The following is a 26848-nucleotide window of genomic DNA, read 5'->3' as shown; positions in this document are numbered from 1 at the left end:
GAATCGCAGACAACATATTGAAAAAAACATGGAAACATGGAGAGACGGAAAATGATGCATGATTTATAGTCAGGCATTGTCTATTTATGTTCCCTCAAAAGTAGACTAGTTAAATCACAACTCATACATTACATGCATTGTGTCACAAAACAGAGAATTACAGGTTAGCAACCAGAAAGGAAAAATGTGTGTGTGTGTGTGTGTGTGTGTGTGTGTGTGTGTGTGTGTCTGTTTTTATGTTTTGTACTTTTAACTGAACTTACATGAAAGTCAATGAGGCTGTGATAGTACAGAAACCTTGCCCAAATATGGAGCCATATCACATACGACATAGACCAGGGGTTCTCAACCTGTGGGTCGGGACGGGATAAAGTTGGCAGTAAATTAAATTGCCAGTAAAGTGGCAATTTAAGTCAATACCAAAGAAAAAAAGGAATTAAATGAAAAAAGACAATTACTTTATCGAAAGTAAGTAATCAACCAACTACACTATTAAAAACTGGTTAAACATTGGTCAAATTGTGAAATAATAAGAGGCAAATATTTTCACAATATTTATCTGTGGAACCTAGTTAAAATGAATGCAATGCCTCAACTCTTACAATTCCAAGTGCTGTCTGGGCGGGGGGTCCCCAGTTCAAATATGTTTTTCTGGGGGGTCGCGGCCTGAAAAGGTTGAGAACACTGACATAGACGACTGACATCAGGCCACAAAAGTACCTCTACTAATTTTGTTTCTCTCCAAATATATATTTGTATTAAAAAAATGTTTTATGTTTTGCTGGCTGGCATCTTTCTCATTTTAAGGTGTGGCTCTGCAAGACGCTAGTCATACATTGATGCCAGGATGGTCACATGGAAGTCTGAGATCAACATAATGACCTAGCTTTTTCATTGACAAAAATTATCTTATCTAAACATGCCTGTTAAGTGGGTACTAGAGGAGGATAGATACTGTAGCGTTCTTCCTCTTGGGAGCATGAATGTGCACAGCATTCTTTGTCTTAAAACAGAAAGTTAAAATGGAAGGTTTTGCCTGATGGTGGCGCTACAGGAAAGGTCACCATAATCAATGGTATGATATTCATACTTGAGTGCCAACACTCCTGTTTTGACCATTTCTCCTGGGAGCTCCTGTTTTGTAATTTCTCCTCTTAACAGTGGTGGAAAAAGTACTCACATTTTGTACTTTTGACAAATTAACAAACAAATACACAATATTCATAAAAAAGAAAGTTATATGATAAGATGTGAAGAAAGTCCATAATTTCCTGTCTTCACTATATTGCTTTTTTGGTAAAACAAAGAAAAATGTCAGTTAATAGTTTTAAACATGCAATCAGATCTACTGCTGAGTCAACTGATGTGATTTCTGACACAATAGTGACCAAGCATAAAACTCACATAGCTGGGCGAGTGTACAGATTGCTGAGTGTACACACACACGCGCACACGCACACACACACACACACACACACGCGCGCGCGCGCGCGCACACACACACACACACACACACACACACACACACACACACACACACACACACACACACACACACACACACACACACACACACACACACACACACACACACACACACACAGTGTGACAGTGTGAGAGGACGTTTATGTCACATTCCTGCACAGTATAATCCTGTGTTAATTTAATTTGGAATTTATTTGAATGAATACAATGTTATCTGTATGATAGAGTATGTTAAATACAATATAACTAGTAGCACATCTGCAGTGGTTGGAGGTGGTCTCTCCCTACACTTTCATTGACATTTTTTTACCCTGGTGTCAGGTAGGACACCTACTGGTTGACAAGTAGTACTGCTTGAACCTCATGAGTGCAATATCTTTTGCAGCTAAACTATCTTTTGTCATTTGTCATTTGGATAGACCTGTAAAAATATATTTTTCTTTTACCTACCATCAAGAATTATGTTACCCGTGTTTATGCCACTGGCAACTATTTTCAAATGAAAATATGATGAACCATGGATGATATAACTTTGACAACCAGGAAGGCTGACAAAACTAGATTCATAATGCTTAAAAGGTAGGGTAAGTGATATTTGTTTGTTAAATGTTTTCATTGTATTTTGTTAAAAGGTTAAAGGAGTAGTTCATCCCAAAAATTACTTATTTTCTATCAATCACACACCCCATGAAGCTTTGACCGGGTGTATTTCCGGTATAATCTACTTTGTGTCTCCTACCGAAGACATAAGCATCTTTCCGCCGGTCATCAAATTATTAGCTTAGGAATGCGACAAAAACAAAAAAGAATCCATGAATTCAAGGCTTCATGGGGTGTGTAATTGATAGAAAATAAGTAATTTTTTGGGTAAACTACTCCTTTAAAGCACTATATAGACCTACTGATAGTATTCATTGCTATAGAGAGTGTTTGTTCAATTACAGGGCTGCTCCAGCTCTTTAATAAACAGAAAATAAATGTTCAGGTGGGTTGCAAAATTTCAGTAATTCAGCAGAGAGTGCCCATTTATCAGCTTAATTTTTAGTGTTCCACTTCCAATTTTGTGCTGCTAATTTCGTTGTGTCATCACTTCCAACCTGAAAATGCATTTTCTGTTTAATTAAGAGCTGGAGAGACACTCTATAGCAGAATATAGAGCTATTTAACACTCATTTTAACCAAAGGAAATCACTTACCCTACCTTTAACAAGTGTGATGTGGGATGCAAGGCTGAATGCAGGGCAGGCCAGGTGACACTTGTGACAACAGTGATAAAAACGGGGCGACACCTGGGACAGACCAGTGCTGCAAACAGCCTCACTTGTAAGGCCTGAACAGCAGGTGGAACACATCAACAGAACACCATTTCACGGTTGGAACACAGATTTCACCCACAACGGTGTCATCATGATCCAACATCATTCGCATCATTATGGTCACTAGTTCTGCCTCATTCAAACCAAAACAACGACCACGGGATCGCACCAGCAGGGGATTCAAACTCCATCACTGCAGATGGCTGCAGAGGAAGAAACTGTTGAGGTATGGAACACAGAAAGCACTAAAAATGCTCCTATACAAGGTAAAGCTGAGGCTGTCTGTCTATTGCTGCTGTTCTCATCTTTACAATTCATACTGTATGATGAATGTCACTGGCAAGCACAGGCCTGGCATGTCCAAATGGACTAGGGTCACCATTACATGACCATTCTTCATATAATTTATATAGAATAGAAGTTAAGATCACCATTTTGCCATAAACAATGAACAAGGACAATGTCACTGCCTTCCTCAGTTTTAGCAGTGGCTAAAACCCAGAAAGGGTTATAGTATCATACTGCATTCACAGTGAAATGACCAGGGCTAAACATTTCAGTGCAACGTAGCCGGTCTTTCGGGAACACAGAAGACAGCTCAATGTTCTGCATGTTAGGGCTTTAACTAGCAATCATTTTCTTAACGATTCTATCAATTACTTTTCTGATTAATCGAATAATCGAGGACGTCAGTGTTTTTTTAAATCTATGTGAAAAGATGATTTTTATCATCAAATCTATTTGTCTGAGAAAAAACACAAATAGCTAAAATTACCAACCTACAAGTTCACACCACATGTGAATTATAATCCACTAAATTGTTTTAACTGTTGCACTCTTACTACTAATGGAACAGTGTAAATCGTGACGTCTCCATTTTCTTCCCCGGGTTGTGAATGTTGGACGCACACAACCTGTTAGAGCCTCCTCAGGTCACCACGGTAACACTTACAGCTTCTCTCTACAGCTGAAGGAGACGCAACACACAGGAGGTTCTCCCTGATGTGACACTTTCAAAATCGTCAATGAGTTACGCTTTGTAAACAGTTTTCCATACGTTTCCATTTGAATGATCCAAAATAAAGCTACAGGTCATGATCAAATTAAGGCAAAACATACGACTGTTGGAAAAAAGAAAAGTTTATTTTGAATAACTTGTTTTAGACAGATATTTGCCATTTCCAGATCAAATGGATTACAAACCATCGAGGGAGGACAAGAATTTACCATTTGGAAAACACTCGCAAACCTCAATGGAAATTCTGTCAGTCGCTAGGATACAAGACAAGGGCAGCGAAAAACAGTTTTGTGAGCGCTACTGAGGAGAAAATAAACTTTGTATACAAAAACAGTTCTTATTTTAGGAAGGGGGAAAGAAATGTGGATAGGTTTGTTTGACACGGAAATTAAAAGTCACAGCATGGTCATTGTAATCACTGTTATAGGGTTGAGAAACACATTATAGCCTGATCTAATGCTCTTAACCTTCCTGAAATCAGTTAAGATGATCCCAGAAAAATAAACATCCCTCCAGTGCTGGATGGATAGATGACAACTTGGCTCAAAGACGACGTCTGCCGACACTTGACCTTGCCATCGACTTTCAAAAAGGGTGGATATGTAGGAGTTACCCAACTTACAGAACACAAGAGTGAGGTTTCACTTTAATAGCTTCTATCCCCTGGTTGTTTTAAATTTGGGCAACAAATTAAACCAGTCTGGCAATATGTAAACGCAGGTCCCTTGGGGAAACTCCATGTTTGCAAGTCAATTGTTTTATACTGTATCGGCGCTGTGTTATGTGTCTGTGCATGTTGTCAGTGGAGTTCCTGGGGGCGGATTACACAATCATTTCCAGCTGTCGTGCGTATTCGATGACCTGCTGTGCCAGCTCTGTTGAGGGGATGGTCACCTCCTCTGTTCTCTGCTGCTGACTGCTGAAAGAGTAATATCCATCTGGGCTTTGAGTCCAGCCTCTCTGAGAGGAAGAAGCACACAATGTACACCATATCAAATAACAAATTGCAAATTTATTTTGGCCATATAAAAAGGTGTTTCTGATTCATATTCAACATTCCTGATTTGTATGTTAACAAAGATGTTAAGAATTCCATATAAACAGTCAGCTCAACTGCCACTTTTGTATTTCTATTGAAAGGGTAAGCAATCTCATGTTTATGATAAGGTAAATGTTTATGTAAATGTTAAACATAAAGATAACCCCCACAATTAACTTTTAATTTGCATTAATTCCTGTTCATTCCCATATGTCTGTATATTCCCAAAATTCTGTAACTCAAGCCAGGCCAACTACCAAACAACTTAAAACACTTAAAATATGTTCTAAAATGGGTAATAAAGTTATCGCTACCAGGCCATCTGTCTGTCCGTAGCTAACCTCGCAAACATGTAAGCTGATCAACGTCAAAATTCTTGTGCCCTCTGCCAGCAAGCAAAGGAACTCAAAGTCAATTCCAGAATATTTCTCAAATCGGTCAATGACAACCATGTTATTTCTGTGAACTTATAGAGTCGCACACACAATAAGCTGCGAGACTATGGAGTGGAACTAGCCAATCGGGCGCAAGCTGTTTCAGGCCACTGAAATGCCGGCACGTCAAACTTGATAATCCATTGATGTAAAACATTTTTTCCAGCAAATCTCTTAAGTTACACCAACAAGTTGTTGATCCAATTTGTGATGCTTATAAAGAGTGCCTAGACTGACACACACACATTACACAGAGAGAGAGGGAGAAAGAGAGGGAAGGAAGGAGGGAGGGAGAGAGAGCATCACAGAGACACCATTCAGTTAAAGTCTGTTTAACACAAAGTGAGACACACACCCAGTTTGATGGTACTGTGTCAGACACTGTGTTACGCCTCCTGGTGGACATTTGCACTCTGAGCGAACCTTTCTAGATAGTATCATAGCCATGATGCACTTTGTAATGTTCAACATGGATTCCAACCTCACCAACATATTTTGCTTACCAACAGTGATTTTTTTCAATTGCTCTGAGAATCATTTAATGATTAATATTTCTGATTACCAACCTTCTTGGCGTACTCTGTCATCTTCTTTGGGGAGTTGAAGAAGAGCACACGCGTGGCTTCATTGAACTGGATCTGCTCATACGCCTTCTCTATACAACCAGCAATCTCATCACTGCAATTCAATGACACAAATGCACATGAGGTGGATGATGAACTACAACACAAAGACCCTCATTCACCAAAATAATTACAGTGCAAGGTTGCTCAAAATTACTATATGTAAACTAAACAATCAGTGAGACAGCAGATGTGTGGAGGACAGTGTCAACAGTGTGCTGAATTGACACCGGGCAGGTACAATTCACAGGAACTACAGTACTTACCGAATAGTGTCAAGCAGAATATCTATGAAGAAGGTGTAGCTCTCAGCTGGGATGTTCCCTTTAGCGAGAAATACCTTGTTGTAGCTTCCCTCCATCAGGTACTGCAAACAACACGAGAGAGAGCACAAACTCACCACTGTACTTGCACAACAATAGCATAAACAGTGTTTAGAGACACAAAGAAAATAAGTTTGGTTATAGAAGATTTTTCGTATATTTATCAATTAAATGGACATTTTTCTCATGGCAAGAATTTCATTCAACACAAGCTAAAATCAGCCTAAAATGTACAGTACTTTATTGTAGATCAAATAGCCAATTTACAAGCTCACAATGCAACAGGTAGTGAGCTTGCACCTTGTATTTTCATCTGGAATGTTAAGGTTAATGTGGTTAAAGCTACAATCCATAAGTTGTATGTTCTCTCCCGATGGAGACGTAATTTCAATGATGTCTGAACTACAATAACGATGGCGGTGCATCTAATGTCCAAACCAGTGCGCCATCTGCTCAAATAACTTTACTGACATTATCAACCAGTAGGTGTCCTACCCGACCCCAGGGTCTACATTTATCAATGGAAGAGTAGGGAGACCACCTCCAACCACTGCAGATGTACTAATTATATTGGATTAACACACTCTACCATACAGATTGGTTCTATTCATTAGAAGAAGTCCCGAACGTTAAATCATTTGTCGTACAACAAATAGTAAATAGCCGATCACGATGCGACGTGTTGCGAGCTTCTAGATGTGCCATTATAATGTATTATATATATTTTTGCCTATAATGACATGCCCAAAAAACGGATGTCAGGTTGAAAGTTGTTAAGGACGTTTGTAGCACCTGCTCTAAAGAAACGGGGTGTCTGATGTAGACGTTGGTCTGGATGTCTCGTGCGCTCAGCCTCTCCAGTTCTGTGTGGAACTCAGACACACGGTTCTGTGAGAGCAGGAAGAGAAGGTTCAGGCCCAGCAGCTGGTGCATGTAGGTTGACTCTGGCAGCTCATCTCTGGATGGAGAAAGGAAAAGTGGCATGTCAGATCATGTCACACACTGTCAATTTATACAAAACTTCAAACATAAAGTAAACTCATGTTAAAATCAGAACACAATCAATTTCATTCTAGGTATAAAACCATAAAAACGACATGGAAGCAAATTCATATTTCCCTCAACAGACACACATATCTATTTATCTACCCATTCATCCATCCATCCATCCATCCACACACACAAAGTATACAGATGCACACTCAATGTCAGATGAACGAGTATAACACAGATAGACAGACTCAAATCAACAAGATCTAATATGGACCACAATGGAAACAAACAAGTCCCCCAGGCTTTTTGTGTTATCCTTTTAGCATGGTTTTGTACTGCCATACTGTTTTCAAACTCCTAATAAAGTATTCAATCAATCAATAAATACAAATTAAAAAAAAGTCATAAAGGTTCCGTTACTTGTAATCAAAGTAGTAACATTTGAGCTGGGCCATGTATCTCTCAAAGGAAGGAATGTCCTTCTTGAGGATGCTCCACAATGCTCCGATCTCCAGAACATCGCCTGAAAGAGAGTCAATAACAACAATCCTCAGAGAATGAATGACACCGGCTTCCCAGCATGCCAATCTGTCTTCACAATTTATTCTACATCACATGACGGTGTTCCTTGCTGAAAGTTGTCAGTTTGTAGATCTGTTCTTTAAGCCCACAGAGTATAAACAAGGCTTTCAGTTTGTCAACTTGCAAATGTATTTATTTATTATTATTATTACTTGTAAATAAATACTCACGGGCCAGGATGAGCTGCTGCTTAGTAAGCTTGGTCCCAGTAGTAGGCAGAAAATTTAACTCCAATAAGGAAATCTGCAAAGACCAGGTTTCACACACACACACACACACACACACACACACACACACACACACACACACACACACACACACACACACACACACACACACACACACACACACACACACACACACACACACACACACACACACACACGTACGTTACTAACCAGATGTCAATACTTCAAACCACATTGGCAATAACTGTTTTATTATACCTTATATTGTGAGTATTTCAAATATAGACATGTATTTATTTCTTTACCATCTTACACCCATCAAATCTTTCCAACAGTACTAGTAGCTTTTGTCACAGAATCCAGCACAAAGCATTATTAAAAAGGTAGGATAAGTGATTATGTTTTCATCAAATTAAGTGTTAAATAGCTCCTAATTCTTATAGTTATCATTGTTATAGAGTGTTTGTTCAGTAACAGGGGTCTCTCAGTCTCTCCAGCTCTTTGGTAAACAGAAAATGCATTTTCAGTTCGGGATACCAATTTTATCCAACCAGGAGAGAGAACTCATACAAGATAACTAAGTAAAATTGGAAGTGATGACACAAAGAAATGAGCAGACACCACAAAATTGGAACACTATACAATTTAAGATGATAAATGGGTACTCTCTCCTGATTGGCTGAAATTGGCAACCCACTTGAAAATGTATTTTCTGTTATTAAAGAGCTGGAGAGACGGGTAGGTAGACCCCTGTTACTAAACTAATTGATTGATTTAATACCTTATTAACAAATTATTATAAAAGCACAGAAAGTACAGTTCAATATAGCTCTGACTATAGCCTAGAGTGGACCGCATCCCCTATAGCAGGGGTCTTCAACAGGGGGTCCGGGACCCCTAGGGGGTCATCAGAGTTACTACAGGGGGTCCGCCAAATCTTTGTGATATGATTTTCTTTTTTACATCAACCACTTGAACCCTTAGCATCCCTTTTCTGAGGAGAACTGTAGATCGGCTATTTTTGGCAAAGAGATATAGGTGTAGAGGGAAAAATCTGAAACACACTTTTATACAATATAGAGGGGGTCCCTGCTTGATCTCTCTCTCAGCTAGGGGGTCATTGGCCTGAAAAGGTTGAAGACCCCTGCCCTATAGGCCTGTGTATTCAATTAAGCGAGACATTTAATGACAAACAACAATAACAATAACAACACTATAACAATGATTACTATTAGAATATAGAGATGTAATCTTTTTTGTTCTAACCAAAACATATCACACACCCTACCTTTAATGTTTCACGTCGTTTATGTTATGTGTTATTTTGTGACATTCACCAATGTGATGATGTGTGTTACCCTAGCCAGCTGAGCTAGCCTCGACGTGCTAAAGCTAGCTAGCTCGGCTCTCTTGTTTACAGAACAACAGTGAAAATACACGTTCAAACATCCTCAAACACACACACAACAATGTGGCGTGTGTTAGTGTGTGCGTTTACCTTCAGTTTGGTCAGCAGCTCTCCACATCTGCTGATGTTGGGGCTCTTCTTGTTCCACTCAGACTTCAGAGACTCATACAACCCTGCTGTCTCTTTCAGCGCCATGGTGATTCTGCAAAATATGCGACACCGGTCGTCGGAATACGGCAATAATCAATGGCAGTCGTAAAACGACTTCCTCCTCTCAGTGGTGGAAAAAGTACTCACATGTTTTACTTAAGTAAAAGTATCAATAATGCAATGTAGAAATACTCGCTGTCTCTGTTACAAGTAAACGTCCAGAATTCTGCATTTACTTGAGTAAAAGTACAAACGTATTGGTATAAAAATGTACTTAAAGTACCATAAGTAGTGCATTTATTATGCAGAATGTCCCATTTTTTCACAAAGTTTTCAAATGTATTCAGATCTTTTGAAAATAGCAGATCTACAACAAGCTCACAATGTGTCCTGGTTAATGTACGTTTTGTAATAATAATCAAACTCTACAAAGTAACTAGTAACTAAAGTGTTCAAATAATTGTAGTGGAGTAAAAGAATAATATTTTCCTCTGAGATGTAGTGGAGTAGAAATAAAAGTACTGACAATTGGAACTACTCCAGTTAAGTAAAAGTACCTCAAAATTGTACTTAAGTACAGTACTTGAGTACATTTACTTAGTTACTTTAGTTTCCACCACTGCTTCCTCTAACGTTTATTATACTCCGCGCAAAAAATAACCGACCTACAAGCTCACAATTGATTGATTGATTGATTGATTGATTGATTGATTGAATACAATACAACATGTCGCAGATTTGCTTGCTTACGGCTACTACACACAGGCAGGCTATGTCACATTATTATAAAATAAAACGTATAGTTTAACAGGACCTAGCTTTTTGTTTAAAAATATATGTATTTATTCTGTGCTGCGCTGCGTCACATTTAGCAACGTAAAAGGTTGTTTCCCCCACGCTCCAGTCCAGTTGGTGGCGCCAATGCACCTCTAAACTGCCTAAAGGCTTGATGGCTCCCCAAAAGAAGAAGAAGGACGAAGGATTAGGGCACATGACTGTCGCAACAAAAAAAAACTCAGCAACAAGAAGACGCGGGCAAGATGGCGGCGTTCGCCGGAGAGCGTTGGCAGAACGAGCTGCCGAGTCATTCGGTGTTCAGTAAACTGAGGGAGAGCCTGGCCTCAGAGCCCAGCGCCTGCGACCGAGGGACCAGCACCAAGAACCTGACGTTCTGTCTGAACGGAGACCTGTTCGTGTGGGACGATTCTAGCAGAGTGTTCTACACCACCAACCTGAGACAGGTCTGACTGAGCTCTCCTCATGACATGCATAGACCAGTGGTTTCCAACCTTTTTCTGCGTCACGGACCCCCAAATTGACAAATATTAGCCCAGGGACCCCCATTTGAAAAGATATGCCAGGGACTCAACCATTTTGATTTCTTGGGGGCCCCAATCTACACTGTAGTAGTATCATCATCAGTGTTGTACAGTGTTGTTGAGAGTGTACAAATGGTACCAAATGGAGCCTAACGGGTCCATTTGGTACCATTTGTACACTCAGAGTTACAGACACACAAGGTCCAATTTGGTTCCTAACTATTAATTTGTCTGGGGGCCCCCTGGAACCCCCACAAGGACCACTGGTGGTCCCCGGACCACATGGTTGAAAACCACTGCATAGACCATTCAATTAAACGAATACAGTACTTGAGTAAATGTACTTAGTTACTTTACACTGTAAAGTAAGTAACTAAGTACATTTACTCAAGTACTGTACTTAAGTACAGTTTTGAGGTATTTTTTACTTCACTTGAGTATTTCCAATACTTTCACTTTCACTCCACTACATCTTAGAGACAAAACTAAACTCCACTACAATTATTTGACAACTTTTAGTTACTAGTTACTTTGTAGATTTTGATCATTATTACTAAACATACATTAACTAGTTCAGCCCTTTGAAAATAGCAGATCTACAAGCTCACAATGTGTCACTATGATCTGCCATTTTCAAAAGATTTAGAAAACTTGAGAAATGGGACATTCTGCATAACGAGTACTTTCTACTTAAAAAAAAAAAATTAAGTACATTTTGATACCAATACTTTTGTACTTTTACTCAAGTAAATTTGTAATTCCGTACTTGTAACAGAGTATTTCTGCCTTGTAGTATTGATACTTTTTCCACCACACCATTCAATTCAGCTCGGTTCAATTCAACACAGAGGGTTTAAGTGGCATGAGAAAACATCCATTCATACAAGGCTAAAGCAAGTGTCAAATAAAACGATCAAAACATAAGAAATCTATGTTTAGGAAATACAGTCACGTGTAAAGAGCTGTGTCACACATTGCAACTTGGAAAAGCGAGTGTCAAATAAAACGATCAAAACATAAGAAATGTTTCGTACAATTAACACATTAAGACCAGAGGCTGATTCTACGAATGCCCTCTAAATCAGAAGTTCTCACACTTTAAAGATTCTTTTCAAAAATAGCAGATGCTGTGAGCTTGTATATCTGCTATTTTTGAATAGCCAATGCAAAAAAATCTAAAAAGACACAGATGCTTTAAAGGGAATACAGTCACGTATAAACAGAGCTGTGTCACACATCGCAACTTGGGAAAGGCTAGCTTACAAACCCCCCAAAATGTGCATTTGCATTAGTCTTTCAAATGTGTATACATACATACAACTAACTACCCAAAAATAGCAGATCTACAAGCTCTGTGACACGTTGTGAGCTTGTAGATTGTCTGTTCTGCAAGCCAAAGCTGTGGTACCATATATCTGATATGCAATAATAAGTCTGGATGTCTCCTCTCATACAAATATACCCCCAAAATAGTAGCTCACTTATTATAGATCTGTTGTTTTCAGCGAGCCAAAGCTGTGATAAGTGACAGGTCTGAGGTCTACTCATACAAACACCTTGTTGACAACAACCATGGCTCAATTAAGCTATATCTGAGTACAAGAACGCTAGCTCCAAAACACGCTCGCCCCGGATCAAATCCAAAAACCATGGAACGGTCGCCACCAGGTATTTCTTAATGTAAGCTCAGTAAAACCATGCCTAAACCCAACCTTATTCCTAAACGTAAGCTCTGTAAAACTATGCCTAAACCTAACCTTATTCCCAAACTTAATCTCAGTAAAACTATGCCTTAAAAAATGGGGGCGAGTGTGTTTTGGGGGAGTGTTTCGATTACCCTATATCTGAGCTGTTAGCTTAAGAAAAAACTATGATTGTGATACCTGTGTTTTTTGCACCTACAAGACAACGGTGGACTCAAATACCTGTATGTGTGTCTAAGAATATGGTGTAGGCGTAGCTACTAGCTAAGCTTACTATGGACAGAGTGCTGTATACAACCGCAGCATCATTTTGTTTAACTGTGCGCTTGTCCTGTGTTCAGTTTTTAGGAATCTGCTGTAGTGTATGCTTTTATTTGTTAACATCTTTGTAGTTTTTTTTGCATTTGTTTGTCTTTTACTGCTGCAGCATGGGTGAAAGCTGAAGCAAGATTTTCCATTTTGTGGGACAGTAAATTAAATTGAATCTTGAATCTCAACAGCTCAACTCTGAAGAGGAGAGCCAGGAAAGCGGGACTCACCACCAGACCCTGCTGTGCATCAACCCGCCCCGCTTCGAAGTCTGCCAGGTTCTGCTGAGTCCGACGCAGCACCACGTCGCACTCGTCGGCCAGCGGGGCGCCACCGTGCTCGAACTCCCGCAGCGATGGGGCAAGAGGTCAGAGTTCGAGGGCGGAAGGGCCAAGATCAACTGCAAGACTGTCCCTGTGGCGGAGCGCTTCTTCACCAGCTCTGCGTCCGTGAGCCTACGGCAGGCGGCCTGGTACCCCAGCGAGACGGAGGAGCCGCATCTAGTGCTGCTCACTTCGGAAAACACCATCAGGTTCTACAGCCTGAAGTCACCCCAAATCCCGGCCAAGGCACTGTCCGTCTCCCAGTCGGACGAGGACAGCAGTGTGCAGGCGATGCGTTCCTACGCGGCTTCTCTCGGCGAGATAGCGGTGGCGTTCGACTTCGGCCCGGTGTCGAGTGGTCCTCGGCAGCTTGTGGGCCAGCGCTCTAAAGAACTGCTGGTCTACCCGCTGTACATCCTCTATGAGAACGGAGAGATGTACTTGAGCTATGCCAGCCAGGCAAGTGGAATGAGCATCAGCAAGCCCACGGGGCCTCTGCCCATGTACCCTGCAGCTGAAGATAACTACGGCTATGATGCCTGTGCCATCCTCTGCCTGCCCTGTGTGCCCAACATCCTGGTCATCGCCACGGAAACGGGGACACTCTATCACTGCGTGGTGCTGGAGGCGGACGAAGAGGAGGAGACGGGGGCAGTGGAGCGGTGGGCCCGGGGCTCTGACGCCGTGCCGTCTCTATATGTGTTTGAATGTGTGGAGCTGGAGCTCACCCTCAAGCTGGCCACCGGGGAAGACGAGGACCCCCAAGAGTCTGACTTCACCTGTCCTATCAGACTTCACAGAGACCCCCTGTGCCAGCACAGGTACCACTGCACCCATGAAGCCGGCGTCCACAGCGTGGGTCTCACCTGGTTCAACAAGCTCCACAAGTTCCTCCAGTCGGATGAGGAGGATAAAGACAGTCTCCAGGAGCTGGCAGCAGAGCAGCGCTGCATCGTGGAGCACATCCTCTGCACAAGGCCTCTCTGTACCAGTTCGCCGGCACCGGTACGTGGCTTCCTGATCGTGTCGGACCTGTCCCTTGGCGCCACCATGATCTGCATCACCAGCACGTACGAGTGTCTCCTGCTGCCCCTGCTGAGCTCCATCCGCCCCCCCTCACCGCCCCTGCTGTGCTCCCGTCCGGGCGTGGGGCCACCCAGCTCCCCCCTGCGCGGGCTGGCAGACGACTCCATCGAGCAGCACATCCGCAACATCCTGGCACGCAGCTCCACCAACCCCTTGATGCTGAAGGCGGGCGACAAAGACACGTCGCCCCTGCCTGCCGAGTGCCTGCAGCTCCTCAGCCGCGCCACGCAGGTCTTCAGGGAGGAGTACATCCTCAAGCAGGACATGGCCCGCGAGGAGATGCAGAGGCGGGTGAAACTGCTGACGGGACAGAAGAATAAGCAGCAGGAGGAGATGACTCTGTGCCGTGAGGAGAAGAAGAGCTTGAGAGAGGCGGCCGAGAGGCTGGCCGACAAATACGAGGATGCCAAGTACCGCCAGGAGGCCATTATGGGCCGAGTGAGGCGGGTGCTGGGCAGCCTGCGCAGCCAGCTGCCTGTGCTGTCGGACAGTGAGAAGGACATGCGGAAAGAGCTGCAGTCCGTCAGTGACCAGCTGAAACACCTGGACAATGGCATCAAACAGGTGCACACCAAGATGGAGTACCAAAAGAAGCAGGTGGACAAGGGCGCCAGCGCAGCCACCAAGGCGACCGTCTCCCTCAACGCGCAGCAGAGGAAGTGCGTCCAAGGCGTCCTCAAAGAGCAGGGGGAGCACATCGCCGACATGATGAAACAGATCAAGGATGTCAAGAACCATTTCAGTTTCTGAAGCGAGTGTTAATTTAACTCTTGAGTGTGAAAATGCTTCTGGGTCAATTTTTTACTCTCTGTTAAGCGTTGTACAGTCGACATTGAAATATGTTTTCATGTGAAACCTAATAGATACATTTCTTCTCTCAGCGCTTTAGTCTCAGGAACAGAATGTGGCATGTTTGGAATGGGCTATTGACTTGGGTAATGTTTTGAATACAGTCATGTTTCCAATCTTTTATATTCAATATATTATGTTTTGTATGTTTCTTTGGAGAGTAAAATAAACATTTTTGCAGAACTGGCATCAGGACATCGACTGAATGTTTTCAAAATTTTGTAAATTTGAATCGGTGCTTAAAAGAACAAATGATGTGGGGAATGTATTACACGCACGAAACAAACCAAAATCTAATCTGAGCATGCTTCAGTCGTGGGCAAATATAAGATACAGTTCATTAATATGAGCAATGTTTTCACAAGTAGATTTTCAAATGATGTAAGATAAACTTGTATTGATCTCTGGGGGAAAATGCAGGTGTCAGCAACCGCAGTAAGAGTGAATCAGTAACATTAGGGGTAATCAAGAGTCAATACAAATAAAATAGGCTTAGGTTCTGACACAAGACATCTGTGTTGGATCTCTGAATGAGTTAAAGTATGTACAATGTATCAATATATATGTATGGATGTACAGTATCACCAATACACATCCATTGGTAAATGTATGAATGGATATTACAGACTATCAATAGAATGAATATGTACATTATAGATGTGTCAACAGTATCTGGGTAGATACAGTACTTAGAGTCTAAACAATTAATATATGAGTGAATATTAAGTAAAGTATGCATGCATGCACCGTTTAGGTACATTTCGTTCATTTATCTGCTTCTAATGCTGTACAACTGGAATGTATGTGCCTGTAGCTCAGTGGTTCTTTAAGGGGATTCCAGGGACTCTCTGGGTTCCTTTAGGGCGGTCTAAATTGACCCTTATAAGTCTGTAACTGACAGTATGCAAATAGAACCAAATGAACCCTAACGGGTCCATTAGGTTCCATTTGTATACTGTCAGATATCTTGAAATGTGAGTTTGAGAACCATTGCTGCAGCTGACCATTAGGTGGGGCACACCACACATACTAAAGAAAAAATATAATTTACATTCCTCTCTAGACTGCCATCTACAGGGGAATATATTGTAGTGCTTTAATGGGGGGAATGGAATATTTCCTTTTCTCTCCACTAGGGGGATCAGTCTGTTCAGTCTTTGGTGTCTTCCACTGCTGGGCCTTGGTGAGGAATTCCCCACATAAACATTGAGTGTGACGTACATGGAGACCCCAGTTTAGTTGAGTCAGTTACTGTACATTGTTATGGGTGTGTTTGTTATTGTAACGGTGTGGCACTGTGGGCCAGGCAACCTTTTATTCCTGTGTGTATGTACAGTGAATATGGTGCTGCAATGTAGCATTTGTTCTTCATCACAGAGCATTTGTTCGTGCTTTTGTGCAACAGCTGAATATGTAGCTGGCAACTGAATGTGTGACTCAGTTGAAGGCTAATTGTGTAATGGGTGAACATTCTTTAATTCTGAGGACATTTTTATTGACTCCACTGTCTGTAAAATTATTGATGGCACTCATTGGGCAATACATGGGAAGAGAGTTTGTTTTTTAATTAAGAGCAGTCTACATGAACATTTCTACTAGGCTCTATCTCTCTGTCTCTCTGTCTCTTTCTCTCTGTCTCTTTCTCTCTCTCTGTTTCTCTTTCTCTCTGCCTGTGTCTCTCTCTCTCTCTCTGTCTCCCCCCCTCTCTCTCTCTCTCTCTCTCTCTCTCTCTCTCTCTCTCTCTCTCTCTCTCTCTCTCTCTCTCTCTCTCTCTCTCTCTCTCTCTCTCTCTCTCTCTCTCTCTCTCTCTCCCTCCCTCCCCCTCTCTCCCCTCCCTCCCTCTCTCTCTCTCCCCTCTCCCCCCCCTCTCTCTCTCTCTCCCTCCCTCCCCTGCATAAACACAAAACAGAGGGTGTGGTTTACTTCAGGCCAAGTTCAGGAACACTCCAAATAGGGGGATGTTGTTAACGTCTTTCATAAAGGTACAGTGTCTGGATCCTGCGCCCGAGCGCGAGGAAACTTCACGGACCCCTAGGAAAGGAGATATTAATAACTCTGGGGCCAGCCCACCACATTCTTCACATGTGAGTCACACTGTAAACCAGAGAGCGAGGAAGGAGCTAAGGCTTGGATTGCCTCTGTTTCTCATTTGTGTTTCTTTCCATCGAGGAGTGGAACATAAGGGAGGCAGGGAAGACCTCCCCTCCTTTCACAGAACCTTAAAAGACCCTTATGCATAGGATAACACACAGACACTGCTATATAGTACAGTGGAGCTTACACCACATAGTTTCCCAAAGCGTAATACCTTCATATATGCAGGCTGGTTTGAGAGAGTGAACAGAGGATATGGAAATGTCTACTGTACTGTGCGTACGTGTGTGTGTGTGTGTATACGTGAGAGAGAGAGAGAGAGAGAGAGAGAGAGAGAGAGAGAGAGAGAGAGAGAGAGAGAGAGAGAGAGAGAGAGAGAGAGAGAGAGAGAGAGAGAGAGAGAGAGAGAGAGAGAGAGAGAGAGAGAGAGCTGTCATTTGTCTCCATTCAGCAAAGTATATAGGCCTATATACTTTTCAAAGTTTGTATAGGAAGAAGGAAGAGGATATAGGAATTAAAAGGGAAATGTGTACTGTACTACAGTATTGTGTGTGTGTGTGAGTGAGTGAGAGAGAGAGAGCGAGAAAGGAGGGAAACGGGGGGGATCATGGAAAATGGTGGTATGAGGCTCTGGCAAGGTTGACTGTGACTCACTGTTTGTCTGATCTGTCACCGAGCGACCGACATGATAGAAAGAAATAACCATTTGTCAAAGAAAAGCCATACTTTCTTTCAGCCAACTTTAACAACACATGAAGTAACGAGTACATGAAGTATGCATACTTTTCTTTAAAGTGGTCTTTTAAACAATTTCTACATGTATGCTTTGTGTTACTATATTGCACCAGCATTGTCTAAAAACATGAACCAAATAAGTAACACAACATATGTATCTCAAGTGCATCAAGTATGCTTAAACGTAGATTGTTTTCTTTTCTTTTCTTTTACTTTACTAACTTATAAAATGTTGCAAAACACTGCATTGTAGTGCTAGTCTTTTATTAATATAACCGTGACCCAAATAAGTGACACAACAGGCAATACACAGTCACTGAAGTTTATTTGGTTATTGTGATAAATGCTGATATGGGAACAGTTGGTAAACTGTGTAGGCTACAGTAGTCAGCAAGATATGAATACATCTTTTTTTTTTAAATTCCATCATTGCCTGTGACATTCATTTATACAACAGAGAGGCCTTTATTCCCCTGCATACAATACAAACAAGCAATAATTACAAAATACTATAAGGTTGATGCGAAATGAAAACTGAAAAATCAAAAAACGGTGTGGTGGATAAAAGCATTAAGGCAAATCTGTGGGCATTCAGGTTGTCAAGAGTGGCAGCAGTTTGAGTTGATGTTTCAACCACATAAAATGAAGCGAGAAAGAGTGTGTGCATCATTATTACAGCATAATTTCTTTCTACTGTACATGTAAATACATTTAAATGACCAGAGCATCAAGTGGCAATACATTAACATGTACTGCCAAATATAATACTGTGCCAGTCTGGTCTAAGTCATAGTAGGAATGTTATGAATCAATGAATACAGAAGGCTTTGTTCTGTATCTTTTCAAACATTGTAAATAGAAGCAGTGAATATTTCTAACTCAAAAGAGTGTGCCAGCCTTTATTTACCTCCGCTCAGCAAACCTTTAAGAGCATATTTTCTAAAAGCACATTATAAATGCAAACTTCAGGAAGCCATTGAAATACTTTCATTTCGATCTGAATAGCTTGCCTAGACCACAACATTGTGATCGAACGTGTTCCATTGTTCCCAGATCAAAATCAAGGGACCATCGAAAGGTAATGAAACTGGTAAAACTCGGCACATATGGGGGAAGGATGGGAAACAGACAGAAACAGTAGCATGAGTGTAGGGGGGTCAACAGTGGAGAGTCTTCCTCACCTCTAGGGGGACAGTGTGTCGTGTCTATATATCAGAACCTTTCTGTCTGCGTTTGGAGGGAGGGATCAGACGGTTGGGGAGCATGGGAGGAAGGCCATGACCCTCCAGCTTCACCTCGATCAGGTGACTAGCCAGGGCAAACTCTTCGTCATCCAGCATGCCGTCGCGGTCCACGTCCGACAGTTTCCAGATGCGGCCGAGCACGGAGTTGGGGAGCCGGGTGCTCACCATCCAGTCCTTGGCCTTGGTGCCACTCAGCTTGCCCTCGTCGGGGGCCAGGTTGTAGAAGATCTCGTCGTACTTGGGCTTGTCTTTGGTCACCACCCAGTCCTCGTCCGTCTCTCCGTTCGTCTCTCCGTTCTCCATCGCGAAGGGGTCGCCCTCCTGGAAGGGCCCGCCGCGGGTCCCCAGGAAGGCCCCTCCCTGCACCCCGGGCAGATCTCTCTCGTCCAACTCCTCCTGCCGCAGGAGGGGCATGAGCTGGGCGATGTCGTTGGACAGCAGCTCGTCCAGTGCTGCCATGAGGTTGGGCTTCAGGGTCTTGAACTTGGTGAAGTCATGAACCATCAGTTGCTCCTTCAAGACGGAAACCGTGGAAAGAACAACAAACGTGTCACCCAATAGGAATGAAACTGAGAATATTCTTTATAATTCATTAATAATCTAAACTCCAAATGATTTGGGTCATCATCATCATCGTCTTCATATGTATACCCTCTTTAATACACACTTACAGCTCAAGGTACTTTACAAGCAGCACTAGCACAGACAGAACAGCAGTATTATCTTAAATCAAATTAGGTTAATCTGTTTTTCATAACACCAAAGCCACTACATTGTGCTAGTGTTTCACCCACTAAAATTCTCCTTCATCCTGCTGAAATCCCATCATTATATTCAATTTTAGAGTTGATTTATGTTGCCAAGCAACTGATGTTTCCTGTAGTGACAACAATACCTGTGCCATACTCTGTCGTAAGACGCAGTTTGCGTGCCAAAAATAGCCAATCTACAAGCTCACAACACATTGGGATGTGACACGTTGTGAGCTTGTAGATCGGCTATTTCCGGTGGGCCATCGTATAATGAAGTAAAATTAGGCTTAAGACTGTTCATCCAGCTCACTTACGTATATCGGTACTTGTACATTCAGTTACTACAGCAGTTTGGCAATTAAAATCTATAGAAGTACAGCCAAGAACAGCTTATAAAAATACAAGAATTACCTGCATCTTAGCAGCGTCTGGGAAGTCTCCAGCTGAGATGTGATGCTGTAGCTGGATCTTGGAGAAGATGACTGGTAGCTGGTAGATCAGGTTCTTTTTCTTGTTGTCTTTGCGGAAGACAGAGGGCATCTCCTGCTTCAGGTGGCTGATGATGTGTGCGTGAACCTGGTACAGAGGGAACAGCATGGCAAGTTGGATAATCAACCACAGGGCTTGGTAGAGTTGTTAAACCTTTTCCTTTGGAAAACTGTGTTAAATCAAACCCATATATAAAAAACAGAACTACCCCTTTATGTCAAGAAACGCAAGTGAGATGGAAAGACATTATTCACTCTGGGTCACCCACCCGGACCAGGCGTGCCCTTTTGACCAGGTCATTGAGCTTGCGTAGGGCCGCGTTGCGTGGGAGGTTCTGGATGTCGTTGAAGAGGTCCTCCTCCTCCAGCTCGAACAGCTTGCGGTTGTCTGGCACCAGCAGCGGCTCGGACCAGAAGGAGCCGATGTAGACGCGCAGCACCTCAGGGGTCCCGAACACTTTCCCCAGGGACCACATGAGAGCGCCGTACACGCGCATCAGCTGCTGGGTGTCCACCATGTCTGCCTTGTTGAGCACCACGCGGAGCTTATCCTCGTTGCCCTTGAGCGCGCCGATGGCCTCGGAGAACTCGTCCGATATCTCCAGTTTGTGGGCATCAAACAGCAGGATGATGCGGTCCACGCGCTCGGCGAACCAGCGCAGCACAGCGGGGAAGTCGTAGCCTGTTCAGAGGGAAGAGGGTGACTTCACTGTAGGCTACTGTGCAAACGGACAGCAATGCACGCAGTAGATCTATGCACACAGAAATAGATTCACACACACACATACGCTGCTTTTTATGAAGTGAAGAAGTATGTATATTAGGCTTTAAACACACACTCACACAGGGAGAGGGGAGGAGGTCAGCATACAGTAGACACAAACCCTTCTCACCTCCTTTGTTTTTCTCTGAACCTCGCTGGGCCCCAGCTCACCAAAAGTCCTGGGACCCCTCTTATCTCTTTTACATTCTATTGTATTTACATTCCAGTATTCTTGTCCTGAGCCTCTGATTGTGCCCCCCCAACCTTGGACATGTAACAACAAAGACCTTTAAAGTGCAAATATCTAATTATATGATTTAACTAAGGATACTTTCATTGTGCGTGTGTGTGTGTGTGTGTGTGTGTGTGTGTGTGTGTGTGTGTGTGTGTGTGTGTGTGTGTGTGTGTGTGTGTGTGTGTGTGTGTGTGTGTGTGTGTGTGTGTGTGTGTGTGTGTGTGTGTGTGTGGGTGCGTGCGTGCGTGCGTGCGTGTGTGTGTGCATATCAACATGATCTCATTTAATGTTGTTAGTTGCTCATGCACAATGACTTAAGTGATAGCAGACTGAACCAAATAAAAAAATGGGGTGGAGGATTTGGAAAAGTGAACGACTGTAACAGTCAGATAAGATAGATGACGAGGCATGGTGATTATGGTTTAGTCTCAACAGTGCACTACTTCCAGATGTGCAAGTGGAATTTGGTCTGCGCTCTCCCTCTCTGTCTATATTATTGCCGCTTTGTTTACCTCACCCTGGCCTTGCCAAGTGTTATTGTGACACAGAACAGAGAATGTCAGTCCAATGAGTTAGCCAGGTGTGACAGCGGAGATGAGCTTGTGAGCCGAGCTTTCAGGGATGTGCGTCTCTGCAGGTACCTCCCCCATGCCCCTCTCCTCACCTCTTCCCTCTCCGCCTTTCTCACCTCGGCTCACTCTCTGCTTGGCACCGGACAGGATGCCCGGTGTGTCGATGATGCTGATGCTCTCCAGGACCTGGTTGGGAATCTGGGCACACTGGAACCTGGCATGCATCAAAAAGAAGAGAGGGGAACACTGACTCACACACACACACACGCTTTATGACATAGTTCTGGAATGATCTACCGCGGGTCACAGAGGTCGGATTCGCTCAAATGCTCCATTGAAGCCAAGGGGTGGAAGGAATCCTAATCATGTGAAATATGGTTATCTGTTATCATGCTAGGTAAATGTGTTCCAAGGAGCAGATTGGAAGCTGGCCCCCACACCCCTCCCGTTCCGCAGCGAGGCCATTGTGTGGAAGCCTTCATCTCAATGCTCAGGGCTTCCTGATGGAAAATGGCCACTACTGCCAGAATCAAACAATAAGGGGCACTAATGATGTGTGGCTTAGAACAACAGTGCGTCTTCCTGTGGCTGACGAGCTTAACGAGCCCACCGGCCACCGGTTCCCAGAACGGGAAGTCAAAGAAAAGGAGAGACGCAAACATGATCACAAACACCCTGCAGAGGTGGTGAGGGACTCCCCTGGAAAAAAAAAAGCTAAAGAATGAAACAAAACAATAAAAGCTGGCGTCAGAGCTTTTTCTGAACCCTTTCTTTTTGTGGAAACCCGTCTAACATGAGCTCAGAGTGTTTCAATAACATTTGGTCTGTTCTGTTTGGGAGATTACGTGTCCATTACAGAGACTGGGCTTTATTGTGAAAGGCATGGGGTCTTCCACCGATTTTGTTACGGATTACATCAATGGAAAAACATACCCACATACCCACAGAGACCTGGCAGTCTAGAGAGTAAACAAAGCTGAGGAAAAGCGCAACATGTGTTACGTTTCTCTTGCTGAGAAAAAAAACCTACTGCAGTCAGTGGCGTCATCTGTTTGTCTTTGACTTCGAGGGTCCACAGAGCCCTCTGACCTTGCCTTTGAACCGGAGTACACTGCAGCTCCCTTCTGCGTACATGAGCTTTCGTCACCCCTCCCGGGTGATATCTCTCTCTTTCTCCGTTTTTCCACAAATAAGGCAAGTGCCTCCCCACTTTGAAATTTGGCACAGAGACTCTAAAATTCCATAGAGCTAAAAGCTGGCGCTCTCTCTGCCGTTATCTCTCCCTCCCTGCTCCCCCTCGGGGTGAGGGTGGTAGCAAGGCCGGGATATCACTCTCTCACTTTCTGTGTCTCGGCTCCTCGCTTTCATCGTCGTTATGTAGTGGCTCTATCGCTGGATAACTAAACTCAGGGTTCAATTTGCTGGGGGGATGGGGGGAAATACATGCCTCTGCTTTCGATATCCCCCTTCCGATCATTAATTTGTTTTGCCAGTGGGGATACTGTAAGTTTTAACCCTGTTTCTGGTCAGACTGAATTGAATACATGCATTTCCTTATGGGAAATGTAGGACTGTCTGATGCTTTATATTTATGTTTGCTAATATCACAGTTTCACAATTTTATTAAAATGTCTGTTAACCACATTAGAGCTGGCGTCCCGATTTTGGTTGCCCAAAATTCTTCTACATTTTGTCTATATGACAAGTCTCTCCACTCACCTGTTGAGGAAGGTGTTGCCAAAGGGGTTGAGCTTGCGAAAGGGCTTGTTGGGGTCCACAATGAGGGCGTTGCCAGGGATCACGCCCTCAACTTCCCCGTGCATAATGGCGGTGAAGCAGTCTGTGGTGGGCTCAGGTCCCACCCTGCTCCCAGGTATGTCCTGCTCCAGCAGGTACCTGTCAGTCACAGGAACAGCAAAAGTGCACCGTATAAGGACCATAACCGACCATTATTTCAAGTGATTGATGATGCCATGGAGCACTCAGTTTGCTTTAGTAGCCTATACAACTGACTGTAACGTCTTACTTGATGAAGGTGGTCTTTCCGGTGGAGTATTGTCCCACCACCAGGACCATGGGCTTGTTATCGAAGTCTGCGTCCTCCAGACTCTGGGAGTGGAAGTCGTTGAAGCCATAGTACTGCTCTAGAGGCAGGAGCTTCTTGCGGTAGAGGGACTTGAGGCCCTCGGTCACAGTGCGGATCACCTCGGGTGCCTTCTTCACATCTTTCCTCCCCCAGCGTGACATGGTGATTGGCTAAAACAATTGTCAAACACTTGTCAAAAAATAAAGCATCTATTTGGAACTTAAAAGGGTTCTATAGCTCCGTAGCTTCATACAGTAATATGATCCTTAAAACATTTTTATTTTGTGGTTATTTTCTATAGAACCAATTGTGTCCATGAGGAATCTTTCTAGGGGCCACATACAGTCAGTATCACATTGTGAGCTATAGAATATTTTCAGACCCTTACAGAACATGTTTATATTGTAGAAGTCATCTGCACTGTAAGTCATCTGTGTCTGAGTTGTACCTTGGTCTCTGGTCCTGTTTCCTGCTGCTGAATCTTCGAGGGCCTTCAGGTGTTTCCTGTGTTTATGTGACCGTCGCTCGCTTGTCCCTGCGGCCCACCAGCTCAAAGCGCTGAAAACGGATGATAGGGTTTTATATGGGATCTGAGGACTAGGCTTTTCTCTTTTGATGGTCGTCTGCGACCACTTCCGAAAGCCTCTAACCAGCAGAAAGAAAACGACACGCAGTCATGAATCCCCCCAAATAGGTCAAAGTGCATTACCACTCTTTGTGCAGGTACACTAACAGAGTGCAGTTGAAAGGTCTGCTAGGATCTTTTAGTGGATGTGGAATATGGGGGAAGCCCTTAGCCCACCAGGAGACTGTGGCGCATTTGTCAGAGTGAGTGTGCTTGGAAAAAGCTGGTGTTTCGTGGTGGAAAACACTCACACACACACGCCCAACCCAGCAGCGTCCACATTTGCAAAGGCACAGCTCATTTCCTTACATTGAAATGAGTAAGATATTCCCATTGAGGTTCTTGTCAGTGGAATGATGAATGAACAAAGCCTTATCAATTGTTCACAGTTAAATTTATGTCGAGGACTAAGCCACACACACACAATCACCAAGTCTACACTTGCACAGACACATCCCTTTTGCCTTTTTGATGAATTTTGTCTCCACCTTTGTCTGGCCCAGGTGCAACATCAAGTTATTAACGACACAAAGATATTGTACCTTTCAAAGCAACCCTGGTACACCCCCCCACCCCACCCCACCCCCATCTATTCTCCTGTGTCCCCCTGGGCTGTCTCCCTCTCTTCTTTCCTCCTATCTCTGTACCCATAAAAACATATATTCTAAACTAAGGTATGTGGACTACCCAATCTCCTGTAATCTTTATTACAGTTTGAAGATATGGTCCAAGACCTCACAGCCCTGTCCACGCTCAGGAGACTGTGAGAGGAAGAGAGATCAGACATACAACAGTAGACATGCACTCATGTGTGGAAAGCCTCTTAAAAGAGAGATAAAAAAGGCCAAACAGTGCCCAGGGGAAACAACAACAACCCTAGCATGTCACAAGACCAGTGAGCAAAAATCTTGTCAAAATGGCGAACTGGCCTTCTACAAGAGAAATTAGCAAATGAGTCCGCCATTACACAGAGTGGGTATGTTTAATACTAGTCATACTGAGTGAGAGTTGTATCACAGGCTTTCTCTGTGTGTGCGTGTGTGTGCATGCGTGTCTGAATGGTTTGGATTAGGCTCCAGGAGCCACTCTGGAAAGTTTAAAAGATGATGGAAAATGCCTTGTGGGTTTCTGCACCACAGTTGCAACAGAGTTTTGAAGTTGGAATGAGAGGGCTACGAGCCTAGTTTGCAATTGGAGTGAGTGGATTCTCTACCGTTTGAGATGTATTTTAGTATCCAAATGCAGCAATCTACCATAAAATATATCATTTGTGTATGGATTCTAATCTGTCACACTGATCAAATGCCATCAATGCTTTGTTTTTTGTTCTCTTTCGACAGTATCACAATCTTTACTTAATTAGTGGCCCCTAAAAATAAACTTCAGCTCAAATCTAAAACACCAAAGGGCCATTACAGCCACATCATGTAAATGTAAAGTAAAGATATTTACCAAGTTTACGAAGGAGATGGCATGTACAGTATATCTTCCAGGCTGCACCTTTGATTTGTTTCTCCCTCTTGCCTTCTGGAGTTTGGAAAAACGTCTGACTCGATGAGAGGGGGAAAAGTCTCTTGGCAGGGCTGCTGCTACATGCATGGGCTGTGCTTTCATCAGCAAATAGGAGCCTTAGAGCTGTGTCAATGCAGCTAAATGACTGCGGACGGACGCGTCTCCTCCAGGGAATTAATGTATTTCAGATGAGTTCCCAGTTTTGGCAAAGGTCCCCGGTCACAGAACAAACACACACACACACTCACACTGAAACAAACTTTACTCTCACTCTTTGCCTCCCTGCCTTTCTAAATGCACCTCCTCTTCCAGAGATGCCAGGCATCTACAGGGACAACACCAAACCTCTCCCACTCTGGGCAGGGATGAGCCAAAGTATGGGCACAGAGGGTGTGGATTGTGCGTATGCGTGTCTGTGTGTGCATGAGTGTGTGTGTGTGTGTGTGTGTGTGTGTGTGACTGTGAGTGGGGGGGGTCTAGATAAATAATTTGGGTGGGTGGAGTAATTTTTTTCTACAGTGGTGAACAAAGTACTCAACTTCAGTACTCGAGTCAAAGTATAGATACTCCTGGTCAAATATTACTTAACTAGTG

The 26848-nt window shown here is 43.3% G+C and overlaps 3 protein-coding genes across 4 annotated transcripts; 1 reads left to right on the top strand and 2 right to left on the bottom strand.

Annotated features, from left to right (window-relative positions):
• Positions 1-3923: 3923 nt before the first annotated feature.
• Positions 3924-9811, bottom strand: psmd8 (proteasome 26S subunit, non-ATPase 8). Its single transcript, XM_084064293.1, has 7 exons — positions 9500-9811; positions 7984-8056; positions 7652-7754; positions 7031-7196; positions 6182-6282; positions 5859-5970; positions 3924-4779 (listed from the first exon to the last, which is right to left on the bottom strand). Exons 1-7 carry the CDS (start codon positions 9602-9604, stop codon positions 4642-4644), a joined length of 798 nt encoding a protein of 265 aa, XP_083920419.1. The 5' UTR covers positions 9605-9811; the 3' UTR covers positions 3924-4641.
• Positions 9812-10577: 766 nt separating this feature from the next.
• On the top strand, positions 10578-15337 carry LOC311050293 (nucleoporin 88-like). The gene is made up of 2 exons (XM_084064301.1): positions 10578-10800; positions 13082-15337. Exons 1-2 carry the CDS (start codon positions 10600-10602, stop codon positions 15047-15049), a joined length of 2169 nt encoding a protein of 722 aa, XP_083920427.1. The 5' UTR covers positions 10578-10599; the 3' UTR covers positions 15050-15337.
• A 2948-nt stretch (positions 15338-18285) lies between these two features.
• ehd2b (EH-domain containing 2b) lies at positions 18286-26620 on the bottom strand. Of its 2 annotated transcripts, none has more exons than XM_084065237.1 (8): positions 26195-26620; positions 24566-24675; positions 24058-24287; positions 23751-23927; positions 22124-22245; positions 20731-21143; positions 20385-20549; positions 18286-19734 (listed from the first exon to the last, which is right to left on the bottom strand). In XM_084065237.1, the coding sequence occupies exons 3-8, from the start codon at positions 24276-24278 to the stop codon at positions 19183-19185; spliced, it is 1650 nt and encodes a 549-aa protein (XP_083921363.1). In that variant the 5' UTR covers positions 24279-24287; positions 24566-24675; positions 26195-26620; the 3' UTR covers positions 18286-19182. The 2 variants fall into 2 exon arrangements, with proteins under 2 accessions (XP_083921363.1, XP_083921364.1); XM_084065238.1 differs by having other exon boundaries at positions 22148-22245; positions 26195-26619.
• Positions 26621-26848: the final 228 nt, after the last annotated feature.

This window comes from Gymnoscopelus microlampas (genome assembly GCF_963454915.1).
Source record: "Gymnoscopelus microlampas genome assembly, chromosome: 8".
Lineage (NCBI taxonomy): Eukaryota > Metazoa > Chordata > Actinopteri > Myctophiformes > Myctophidae > Gymnoscopelus > Gymnoscopelus microlampas.
Note: the sequence above shows the minus strand (reverse complement) of the source record. Positions and strands in the feature narration are given on the sequence as shown.

Excerpts from the sequence above, each read along its gene's own strand:
- psmd8 (XM_084064293.1), bottom strand. The coding sequence starts at position 9,604 with ATGGCGCTGAAAGAGACAGCAGGGTTGTATGAGTCTCTGAAGTCTGAG. Across the intron at positions 8,057-9,499 it reads AGCTGCTGACCAAACTGAAG|ATTTCCTTATTGGAGTTAAA; the intron begins GTAAACGCACAC and ends TGGTCTTTGCAG. Across the intron at positions 7,755-7,983 it reads GCAGCAGCTCATCCTGGCCC|GCGATGTTCTGGAGATCGGA; the intron begins GTGAGTATTTAT and ends ACTCTCTTTCAG.
- LOC311050293 (XM_084064301.1), top strand. The coding sequence starts at position 10,600 with ATGGCGGCGTTCGCCGGAGAGCGTTGGCAGAACGAGCTGCCGAGTCAT. Across the intron at positions 10,801-13,081 it reads ACACCACCAACCTGAGACAG|CTCAACTCTGAAGAGGAGAG; the intron begins GTCTGACTGAGC and ends GAATCTCAACAG.
- ehd2b (XM_084065237.1), bottom strand. The coding sequence starts at position 24,278 with ATGTCACGCTGGGGGAGGAAAGATGTGAAGAAGGCACCCGAGGTGATC. Across the intron at positions 21,144-22,123 it reads GAAAGGCGGAGAGGGAAGAG|GCTACGACTTCCCCGCTGTG; the intron begins GTGAGGAGAGGG and ends CCCTCTGAACAG. Across the intron at positions 20,550-20,730 it reads AAAGGGCACGCCTGGTCCGG|GTTCACGCACACATCATCAG; the intron begins GTGGGTGACCCA and ends CCTCTGTACCAG.